The sequence below is a fragment of the Lepus europaeus genome, chromosome 11 (assembly GCF_033115175.1).
Source record: "Lepus europaeus isolate LE1 chromosome 11, mLepTim1.pri, whole genome shotgun sequence".
NCBI classification, from domain to species: Eukaryota; Metazoa; Chordata; class Mammalia; order Lagomorpha; family Leporidae; genus Lepus; species Lepus europaeus.
The window spans coordinates 69,879,486-69,891,349 of NC_084837.1; the positions used below are offsets into that span (position 1 = coordinate 69,879,486).

Here is an 11,864-nt window from a genome sequence, read left to right on the forward strand (position 1 = left end):
CCAAGGACATAGTTTGCAGGACTGTTGAAACTCAATTTTTCAAGAGATAACAAAACTAACTTTTACAAGATCAAATATTAAAGTTATTTTTCCCCAAAACCAACCATATATATAAGATGAAGGTTTTCAGATTATTCTGAAAGCAAAACTGCAACAGCAGTAACGCAATTTTAATATAGAACTGCAAAGACAGCATCATGGCAGTAATGACAATGCACACAAAATGAATTCCACAGCCAGATTCCAGACTCCACCAAGGTAATAACAAAACAGCTTTTGGAAAAAAAATAATCAAACCTTATTATTCATACTTTAACACACTAAATGTATTGCTTAACTAATGCAATAGTCCTTTAAAATCTATGAAAACTTCAACTAGACAAAGCGATCACTTTAACAAAATTCTTGGTGGCATGCATATGGCTGGCTCACTACTGTCCCACTAAAATGGCAAAAAGAAAAGTACTTCATTTATCCATACTACCTTGTAATGAAATTGTGTCAAGTGAAAGAAGAGGAAAAGATTAGTTCACATGTCAAGAAATAAAAATTAGTTTTTGAGTCTATGTGGCTAAGAAGAATAAAAAAATTTGCTTAGTTTCCTCCCCTTTCTATATGAAAATTATCCAACAGTAGGTTATTTCAAAGATAGTTACCTTTTTCTCTCATTAGATCTTTAATAGCTTGCCATTTCATGTCATACGGGATGTTACTAATGAAAACTCTGTTACGATTTGGACCCTTCTTTTCTCCAGTGCTGGAATTCTTGTCTTTTGAATAAGGATGAAATCTATTGGCCTTCTTATTTCCTGTAGATTTTTCTTTTAAGTCAGATTTCTCTTCTTTCACTGAGTCATCATTCTCCCTATGAATTTAAAAAAAAATGACAAAACTCTTCAGTTACGCTTCTAAGAGTGGAAGTCTACATTAAGTAATTCATACTTGTAACTCTACTCACAAAATCCCACTAAGCTAGACCTCAGCAAAGCAGCTGGAGAATCAGCCTGATAGCTCTGAAAATTACCCAATGCTATTTTAAACCATGGATTTGGACATGTTATCAAGCTTCTCAATGAATAATCCTCATTTTTCTCCATAGTAAATATGAATAGATGCAAGTATCCAACCAAACAATCTCCAAGGATTTCCCATCAGACTGCTAGTAAATGTCATTAGATCCAAACAGAGGGCCTCGGAGTACAGTGACTTTACTTCTACAACACATAAAATTGCTCCCTTGATCACAGAATTAACTTTCTGGGCTTCACTCAAAACTCTAAAAAACAAATAATACTCTGAAAAAGGTCATCTCTTAATGGTTAAAGTTTCTTCCCAGAACTTACTCTTCCATTTCTTAAAAACAAAAACTAAGTACACAACTATGTCTATTGATTTACATTTCTATACCAGGGTCTTCAAAAAGGCCATAGAAATGCGTATTACTTTTTAATTCCATTGCCCACAAACTTTTGGAAGTGCCTGGGTATATATACACTCCTGTAAGACCCTCAAATCTCTTCTATTCCCAACTTCGATCAAAACAAAAATTTAGAAGGTATACTAATATTTTCTACTGAATATTTTTTCTTCTTTAACCAGTAAACTAGGACAGGGTATTTCATAGAATCAAAGTATTTTTAATAATAATATTGTCTATAAAATGGGATGAAGTTGGAAGAGGGAATAGTAATTAATGCTACATGAACCAGAATTTATAAATCTACTTTTAAATGAAGCCTTAATTGGAAAAAAATTTTAATTTATAAGTCTAAACTCACAATGCAACTATATGATACTATCTTAACCAGAAGATATAGGTACAAAAAAAGATACATATATATATATATATATATATATATATACTTAAGATAAACTATACTGATAAAAATCTGGACTTGATTTACTTCTCAAAAGGATTCTTTTTTACAGAAGCAACAATAGATTTATTTTAAATCACTAATAGCTTTAAATCCACTAGAGTAATTAAAAAATTTCCATTTAAAGCCATTTTTCACAAATACACAGATAAAGGTCTCTGAGAATGATACACAGGAGCCTAAATTCTTTAAAGTTTTCTATATTATTCTGACAACCAACCAGGTTTCATAATCCAGGTTCTACATGCTCTTCTAAGCCAAGCAATTCTAGGAGAGTTCTACATGCACCTCTTAAACGAGTCCCTTGTTACACAGCTTGCTTAGCTTGTTAGACACCACTCTTCTGAGCAGGTAGCAATACCACCGGAAATATGGTATATATACTATCTGCATAGGTAGCAGCAGCATCTTGCATAATGATATGTAACATGTGCTCAATAAATAGTAATTTTTGAATGAATGAACAGTCAATTAAGAACTCACACTCATGTGAGCACAGATGGTGCCACTGTCTGCCAGAAGAGCTGCTACAATCCAGGAAGAAACATTCAGCCTAAACTTGCTCTGCCACCTTTTCAGAACTTAATAGGAACATCCTCAGTGTCAAACACAGGGCCTCAGCAGAAACAGCACAACCCTGAAGGGGTCTTCTCAACTACCAACTCTACAAAGGAGGTCTTCCCTCTTGTTTCTGTGCACAGCACATTCAACAACAAACCCTTCTTTTTCACCTCTCAAAGGACCCATTTGCACAACAGGGGGAGGCTGAATTCAAAGCAAGTCTCTGTTTAGGTGAGCAGATTATCTACACAATCTCTAGCCAAATACACCCCCTGCTTTTTTCTTCCTGGATAAATCCAATTGTGAAAACACATAAAGTTCTGAAATGCAGAGTTCTGAAATTCTTGACCTGAGCAGGTACATGGATATTAAACATTTGCTTACAATAATCTGAGTACTCCATTAAAAAGCAGTAATATACCTTCTTTAAAATATTTACCCAAGGGATGACCAGAAAAAATTACTTCTTCAAGTTCTCCCCAATTAGGAGCATCTTTAAAATACTGCTAACCTATACCTCTACAGTGTGTAATATTATCTATGTAAAGCATGTCACTCTAATGGCTAGAATGATCTGGTTATTAATAAGCCATAATTACAATTTCTAAATTCTTTCTATCAGAAATCTATTAATAATAGAAAGTAAAAATATATGCGAAAATATTGGCTCTATACCCCAAATTCCATGTACTAATTCCTAAACTATTTGTTAATCCCTCTCTTAAATGTTCTTAAAATATTCTAAAAGTCACAAAAACTTTATAACAAATTTCTTTTAAAAAGTCAATATTCAACACCAAATGAGGAATATAGTTCTAATGAGTGATTTTAAAAGCATAACATAATAGTACAAGGTCAAAAATTAGTCCCAGTTACAGAAGGAAGTTAATAGTGATGAATGCCTACATGAAGAAAAGAAATTTCAAACAACCTAATTCTAGAAAAAGAGAAAAGAATGGAAAGACCCAGATGGAGCTCTGGGCTCCTGATTTCAGGTTGGCCCAGCCTCTGCTGTCGCAGGCATTAGTGGAGTAAGCAGACGAAGATCTGTGTTTGCCCCTCTGCCTTTCAAATAATAATTAAAAAAAAAAAAACAGATTAGTAAAAGGAAAAAAATAACAAAGATCACAGCATAAATGAAATACACTAGAAAGCAAAAGAAAAGATGACAAAACTGAGTTGGTTTTTTGGAAATATAACCAAAACTGACAAATACATATATTAAGGTAGACACTGAGGGAAAAAAAAAAAGACTAAAATCAGAATGAAAGAAATTATAAAGGTGGCACAAAAATACAAGGGATCATTAAATGACCACTATGAACAATCAAATAACCTAGGAGAAACAGATAAATTCCTATAAACACACAACTCATCAAGGCTATCTCATAAAGAAATAGAAAATCTGAAATGACCAATGAGAAAGCAGTTTGAACTAGTAATCAAAAATTACCCAACCAACAAAAGCCCAGAATTTAAAGACTTTACTAGTAAATTCTACAAATATTTAAGAATACCAATCCTTCTCAAATCCTTGTAAAAAAACTGAACAGGAAAGAACTCTTTCCAATCATTTTGAGAGGTCATTATTAATCTGATACAAATGCCAGACAGTGTTAGTAAAAGGAAAGAGAATTACAGGCCAATATCCCTGATGAACCCACATGAAAAATCCTCAACAAAATACTATCAAACTACATTCAAAAGCACATTAAAAGGATCATATACCATCATCAAGGCAACGATGGATTGACAGACATGAATCAGTAAATATGATACACCACATTAAAAGAATGAAGGCTAAAAAACAAGTAAGCATCTCAATATTCTGAAAAATTATTTGAGGAAACTCAATATCTATTCTTCCTGATATAAAGCTCTCAATAAATCAAGTATAGAAGGAAAGTACCTCAATATAATAAAGGTCACACAGCTAATATCATACAAAACAGTGAAAAGCTGAAAGTGTTTCTTCTAAGAACAAAAGGAAGACAAGGATGCCTACTCACTTCACTTCTATTTAGCATAGTACTAGAAGTTCTAGAAAGAGAAATTAGGCAAGAACAAGAAATAAAAGGCATCCACATTGGAACAGAAGAAGTAAAATTATCTCTACTTGCAGATGATGTGTTCTTCTATAGACACAACTGTAAAGACTCAAAATACTATTAGAACTAATGAAACTAACTCAGTAAAATCACAGCATATAAAACCTACAAAAATTAGTTGTGTTTATACACACTAACAATGAACTACTCAAAAAATGAATAAATAATAAAATCCCATTTACAATAGCACCAAAAACAATAAATGCTTGGCAATAAATTTAACCAAGGAGATGTACACTGATAACTATCAAACATTAATGAGGGGATAGGACTGTGGTGTAGCAGGTTAAGCTGCTGCTGGTGTCCCATATATGGGTGCTGGTTCAAGTCCTGGCTGCTTCACTTCTGATCCAGATCCCCGCTAATGTGCCTAGGAAAGCAGGGGAGATATCCCAAATTCTTGGGATCCTACACCCATATGGGAGACTCAGATGAAGTTCCTGGCTCCTGGCTTCAGCCTGGCCCAGCCCTATCCATTGCAGCTTTCTGAGGCATGAACCAGCAGATGGACGATCTCTGTCTCTCTGTCTCTGTGTGTGTGTGTGTGTGTAACTCTGCCTTTCAAATAAACAAATTAATCTTTTAAAAAAATGAATGAAAGAAGTTGAAGATTATACTACATCCATGGTTCAGAAGAATCAATGTTATCAAATGTCCATACTATTCAAAATGCTGTATAGGGTCAATGCAATTCCAATCAAAATTCCAGTGGCATTCTTCACAGAAATACAAAAATCCTAAAAATTTCTATGAAACTCAAATGACTCCCCAAAAATCTAAAACAATCTTGAACAAAGCTGGAGGCATCACACATCCTGATTTCACATTATGTTATAAAGCTACAGTAATCAAAACAGTATGGTACTGGCAAAAAAACCAGACACACAGATCAATGGAACGGAATAAAAAGCCCAGAAACACATCTACACACATAAATTCAACTAATAATCAACAAATGCACCAAGAATATACAATAAGGAAAGGATAGCCTTTTCAATATATGGTGTTGGGAAAACTGGATATCCATATATCAAAAAGAAAGAAATTAGATCCTTATCTTAAAATACACAACAGGAATGAATGCAAAGATTAAAGATTAAACATAATATCTGAAGCCATACAACTCCTAAAAGAAAATTTAGAGGGAAAGCTCCATGATACTGGTCTTGGCAATGATTTTTTTTTTTTTTTGATATGGCACCAAAAGCACAGGCAATAAAAACAAAATAAACAAGTGGAACGACTTTAAACTAAAACATCTCTGTATTGCAAAGGAAACAATCAACAGAATTGAAAGGCAACCCACAGAACAGAAGAAAATATTAGCAACCCATATATATTATATATGGTAACAACATACAAGGGACTCGTACGACTCACAATAGTGATAACCCAAGTAAATTGGGAAAAGGACCTAAACAGATATTTTTCCGAAGCAGAAATTGTCAATAAGTATGTGAAAAAGTTTTCAATATGACTAGTCATCAAGGAAATGCAATTCAAAATCACAATGATGTAGCACTGTACATATATTAACATGTTTATCATCAGAAAGTCAGAAGATGACAAGTACTGACAAGGATATAGAAAAAAAAGGAATCATTATATACTGTTGGTGGAAATATTTGTATATGATATAGCCATTATGGAAAACAGTATGGAGGTTCTTCAAAACATTAAAAATAGGGCAGAGGTTTGCTGTAATGGTTACAACACTGCTTGGGACACCCACATCCCACATCAGGAGTACCTGGGTTCAAGTCAAGTTCTGCTCCCATTTTCAGTTGCCTGTTAATGTGCTGGAGACCAGAGAGGTTCAAGTAATTGGGGTTCCTGTCACCCATGTGAGACCTGGGATGAGCTCCTGGTTCCCAGCTTCAGCATGGTCCAGGGCTGCCTATTCTAGGCGCTTGAGCAGGGTACCAGTGTAGGGGAGTACTCGCTCTCTCGTGCACTTTCCCCTGCATCCCGTCTGCCTCCCAATTTTTTTAAATTAAAAACAGAAGTGCCATATGACCCAGCTATACCAATTCTCAGCATATATACAAAGGAAATAAAATCACTGTATCAAAGAATTACCTGTACTCCCATGTTCCCTGCAGCACTCACATTAGCCAAAATATGAAAACAAGCCAAATGTTCCTTGATGGATGAATGGATAAAGAACATACATATAATACACACATAACAAAATATTTAACCCTAAAAAAAAAAGAGAAAATCTTGCCATTTGTAACAATCTGGGAGAAACCTGGAGGGCATTATGCTAAGTGCAATAAGCCAGACTCAGAAAGACAAATACTGCAAGACACCTACTTGTATGTAGAATCTTCAAAGGCCAAACTCATATAAGCAGAAAGGAGAATGACTACCAGAGGTCAAGCAGTGGAGGAAGTGGGGAGGTATTGATCAAAGGGTTCAAACCTTCAGTTTTAAAATGAATTAAGTTCTGGAGACCTAATGTATGGTATAGTAACTCCATGGTTGAAGTAACTAAGGTTTATGCAATAATACATGTTCTTATGCACTTAATAAAAGCAGAGCTAGTATATCATTTCAACATAAAAGACTAGATTTATAGAAACACATCTTTAATTTCTTGTCTAATGATATGAATATGGCAACTAAATTCTCTGTATATGAGCTCCATGACCATAAAAATTCACTTGTATGGACCTTTTAAAATATAAGGCCTTGAGGACATACAGATGAACATGACATAGTGGTCTCTGTTCTCAGTAACTGTGAATTAACTTTAGCACAAGTCATTTCAATCCTGATGATAAGCAGTATTCTCTTCACTTAGCAGTATAAATCTTAAGGCATTGTTTCTGATAATTTTTATCATCACCAATGAATTCCTACAATTAAAAACATACAGTATCAACTCAAAATTTATGTATTAGGGTTGTCAACTACTCCTACTGGTTCACAAAGCTCAAAAAGGTTTGAAAGTTCCTTGTTATGCAGCGTGCATAACGCATAGTAGATCATCACAAATTCTGACGGAATAGACAGTACCAGAGTCTCTGTTCAACTTCTGGGGAAAAAGATAGGAAGAGAAACGAGTTAACAAGCAACATGGAAAGATCTACAGTTATCAGCAGCATTTCTTACTTTCTACATTGCATTTTTTGCTTCCTAAATTAGACAGGGATTCTTTTCTCACCTCTCTCTTCTCATGTACCCTTGATGAGATTTCAAAAGGGATTAGACATTTTTAATATCTAAAAATCTAAAAAATAAAAAAATCATAGTTTAAATACCAACTCAACCTGTACCAACTATACTGCACTAATCTTACTCAAGTGTGGTAGGACTTCTCTCTGTAACTCAAGGCTCCTCTTTTTTGTTGACAAAGGTAGAAGGGGGTGCACAATTATGCTTAGATATGAACTAATATATTGTACATAGCAGCCATCATTCAGTATCCACAGGGGATACTGACTGATTCCAGGGCCCCACACTCCACCCCCACAGATAAAAACTCTGAGGGGGGTCGGTGCTGTGGCTTAGTGGGCTTAGCCTCCACCTCTGGCCCCAGCATCCCATATGGGCACCAGTTCTTGTCCCGGCTGTTCCTCTTCCCATCCAGTTCTCTATGGCCTGGGAAAGCAGTAGAGATGGCCCAAGTGCTTGGGCCCCTGCACCTGGGTGGGAGACTGGGAAGAAGCTCCTGACTCCTGGCTTTGGATGGGCGCAGCTCCAGCCATTGCGGCCATTTGGGGAGTGAACCAGAGGAATAAAGACCTTTCTCTCTGTCTCTCCCTTTCACTGTCTGTAACTTCTCCTCTAAACCTCTCAAATAAATTAAAATTTTTGAAAAAAAAAAAAGGCTGAGGATGTTCAAGTCCCTGATACTAAACTGCACAATTTGCATATAACCCATGCACATTCTCCTGCATAATTAAATCATCTCTACATTACTTACACCTAATACTAGGTAAATACTACATAAGTACTTGTTACACTGTATTGTTCAATAGTTATTTTATTAAAAAGTCAGTACACGTGTAATATAGATGAAATTGTTTTTTCCATCCCAGGATGGCTGAATCCACAGATATGGAACCTGCAAATATGAGCACAGAGGATTGGCTCTGTTTTTATGTTCATCACTCCACTGTTTTTTGTTTGTTTTTTAGTTTGTATTCTTAATGTCATATCCCCGAAAACCAACATTTTGGCAGCCATGACATGCTCACTTCCTGGTTTCCCAATTACTAACGTGCACCACTTTTCATCCAGGAACAAACTCCATCGAGTTCTGATCTCGGACCGGCCACCTCTATTCTGCCTAGAAGATTCTATCTATTCAAATCCACTGTAGAGCCAAGGGGGCAGAAGGAACCTGAAGAGAACCACCCCATTTCATCCACAATCAACCCCTACACAGATCTCACCACACTGTTTCACACGTTTTTACCCCAGAGAAATAAGTCAGAAACACATCTCCATTTCCTATTTTAGTGTGACTCATATTCACTGCTTTCCACTCTGAGCATAACTGAGAGAGGGTAGTGTTTTCACTAAGTTATTATCAAACTTTCAACTTCAGGTCCCAAGGGGGAGGCCTATGACAATAAACACCTGACTCCGTATGCCCCCACATGACACCAAGGAAGGTGAGTGTAACATTTCCTTCTAACTGGAAGGGATTATGGATTTGAGGCAAATCCTTTACAGGCATGATTGATAGCTGCACTCACAAAGTGGTAGGGTTATCCTAAATTAAAAAAATAATAATAATAATTTTATTTTACCCTTATACCAGATTTAAGACCATCACTCACTGGGTTTTTAAAAATAGTCCGCACAGCTGACAAACATCACCTGGTGGGTGGGGAAGTAGTTGCACATCTCCCCTTTTAAAGTACCTCCAGCCAATTCACGGGGAACACAATGGATTCCCAAGAACAGCATATTATTAAACTTCATGTCGGGATCTAGCGGTTTAGGGCTGAATCTCTGCGTTAGAAAACGACAGCAGAACACTAAAACCATACGCAAAGCTCGGAATTAGGCCGGGGAGATGGATATTCCTTTCCAATACGATTTCGGTGGTTAAGAGGAAAGGTCCGATGATGTCATCCCTAGATACTCCCTAGTGATGAACACTAACTACTGGCCTTTAAAAGGGGGGACCATTTTCCTGCAAAAGGTGGCGTTCGCCAAGCTTTGCTCAAAGGTTTCCCAGCTGAAGTCAAGGAAGTGGGGGTTGTCCCAAGGTCTCGCACTAGAAATCCGGAAGGGGCGCGGGGCCCCGGCCCCCCACCCCTGGCTCCCGGGGCAGTGCGCGGCGCGGCCCAGCCCTGGCGGGCGGGGAAGGCCTGGGAGAGTCCCGGCTGCACCTGCTTCTCGCGCCGCCGACGGCCCGCGGACGGGCCGGGGCCCGAGGGCCGGTTGTCCCCTACCGAGGCCCGACGCGGCCCCCGGCTCCCCGGCCGCCTCCCCGCCCCCCACCGCGCCCGGTCCCCGGAGGAAAAGACAATACATTTTAACGCCATTGGAGCTGCTGCTGTGCGGCGGCTGCTGCTTCTCCGGCTCCGGGGGGTGCGGTTCTCGCCGGGGCTCGCCCGGCGGCTCCGCGGGCTGCTGGGGCAGGCTGTCGTCGCCCACCGCCCCGGCCACCTCGGCCTTGTCGGCATCCGCCATCCCGCCGCCGCTGCCTCCGCCTCGGCCGCCTGCGCTGAGGGGCTCCGAGCGCGACAATGGCGGCAGCCGGGGAAGCGGTAACGGATCCCGATTTGAAAAGGCCCCGAGCGCTCAGTTGCCCGGATCTCGCGAGAACCGGTCGAGCCCGGGCGACTTGGGAGATAGTACGAGCCGGGCGCGGGGGGGTGGGAGTGCGGTGGGGGAGGGGAGGGCTGGAGGAGGGGGTCGGGACCACGGTTGGGGCGCGCGGCCCTGCACCTGCCCGGGGCAGGATTTGACCCGTCCTGAACCCCGCGGTGGGGCCGGGTTCCGAGCACCAGCCAGCCTGGCGCAGGGCACCCGGTGGTGGTCTTGGCTCACAGAGCGAGGTTAGAAATCGTTGAAACCCGGACTGTTCGAGTCTCCCCAGGTAGGGGCAGCCTAAGTTAGAGAAGCAGGCACACTCTGCATCTCTAAAGACGCCTGCAAGTCTTCAGCCGGCCTCTGATGCAAAGAAAGCATCTGGGCCATTTCAAAGCGTAAGCACCCCGTGGACATTCTGCAAACAGTTATTGATGACCGCACTTCGCCAACTTGAATGGCTTTGAATTTCTTTGAGCATTGCCTGCTCTTGAAACTGAAAATGTCTTTGAAACGCAGCAATCAGCTTAGAAAGAGAACATTGAAGTTTTTTGATTTTTTTTTTAATTCTCTGCACAGCAATCAATAGGAGGAATCTATAGTTTTCGTGAGAAAGCTATTAGAATGGCTGCTAATAGGCGTTTTGGTTTGGAGGTCTGTGTTTATTACATGCCTTTGCAAAGTATATGCGAGAGAGTTTATAGGCCCTCAAACAAATGTAATTACCATGTGGAGTTTTAAAATAGAGGCATAGATTTTTTTTTTCCGCCTATAAGTATGAAAAAGAAACCCATTAAACTTAACCAACTCCTGAGTACTAAAGTGATATTTCACATTGAAATAACCTTGGGGCTGGGGTTGGCGCCATGGCGCACTAAATTAATCCTCCGCCTGCGGCGCCGGCATCCCATATGGACGCCAGTTCTAGTCCCAGTTGCTCCTCTTCCAGGCCAGCTCTCTGCTGTGGCCCGGGAATGCAGTGGAGGATGGCCCAAGTGCTTGGGCCCTGCACCTGCGTGGGAGGCCAGGAGGAAGCACCTGGCTTCTGGCTCCAGATCGGCGCAGCTCCGGCCTTTGCGGCCAATTGGAGAGTGAACCAATGGAAGGAAGACCTTTCTCTCTGTCTCTTCCTCTCACTGTCTAACTCCTCAAATAAATAAAAATAAAATATTTAACCTTTTGGCTAAAAAATTCAAAACCTTCCTCCCAAATACTTCTTTTCATAAAGACGGTGAAATCATACATGTGATTTACCTGCTTTACGGAGTATCAGGCACTTATTTGTGACAGTTATATTTAGAAACTAATACTAAAATAGTGTATACTATCCTAAATTTCCCCCCTGTTCTTTGGAATTTCCGTATGCAGGTTCCTGCCCTCCACGCCACCCCAGTATCATAAAACATCCCACCCTGAGGGGATACGCTACTTCATCAAGCACACATACACATTTTAATCATGATGAGGAATGCTTGTTAAGACATTATTGCAGGCGGCGCTGTGGCATAGCGATAAAGCCGCCTCCTGCAGTGCAGGCATCCCA

General features: G+C 39.7%; 1 protein-coding gene across 1 annotated transcript in view; it reads right to left on the reverse strand.

Annotated features, from left to right (window-relative positions):
- The window catches only part of MYEF2 (myelin expression factor 2), a 46,210-nt gene extending 35,994 nt beyond the window's left edge, over nucleotides 1-10,216 (reverse strand). The window contains exons 1-2 of the mRNA XM_062205861.1: nucleotides 10,041-10,216; nucleotides 657-865 (exon numbers count right to left, since the gene is read on the reverse strand). Coding sequence (XP_062061845.1) covers nucleotides 657-865; nucleotides 10,041-10,201 — 370 coding nt within the window. The 5' untranslated portion in view covers nucleotides 10,202-10,216. The remainder of the gene's footprint in view (nucleotides 1-656; nucleotides 866-10,040) is intronic.
- Nucleotides 10,217-11,864: the final 1,648 nt, after the last annotated feature.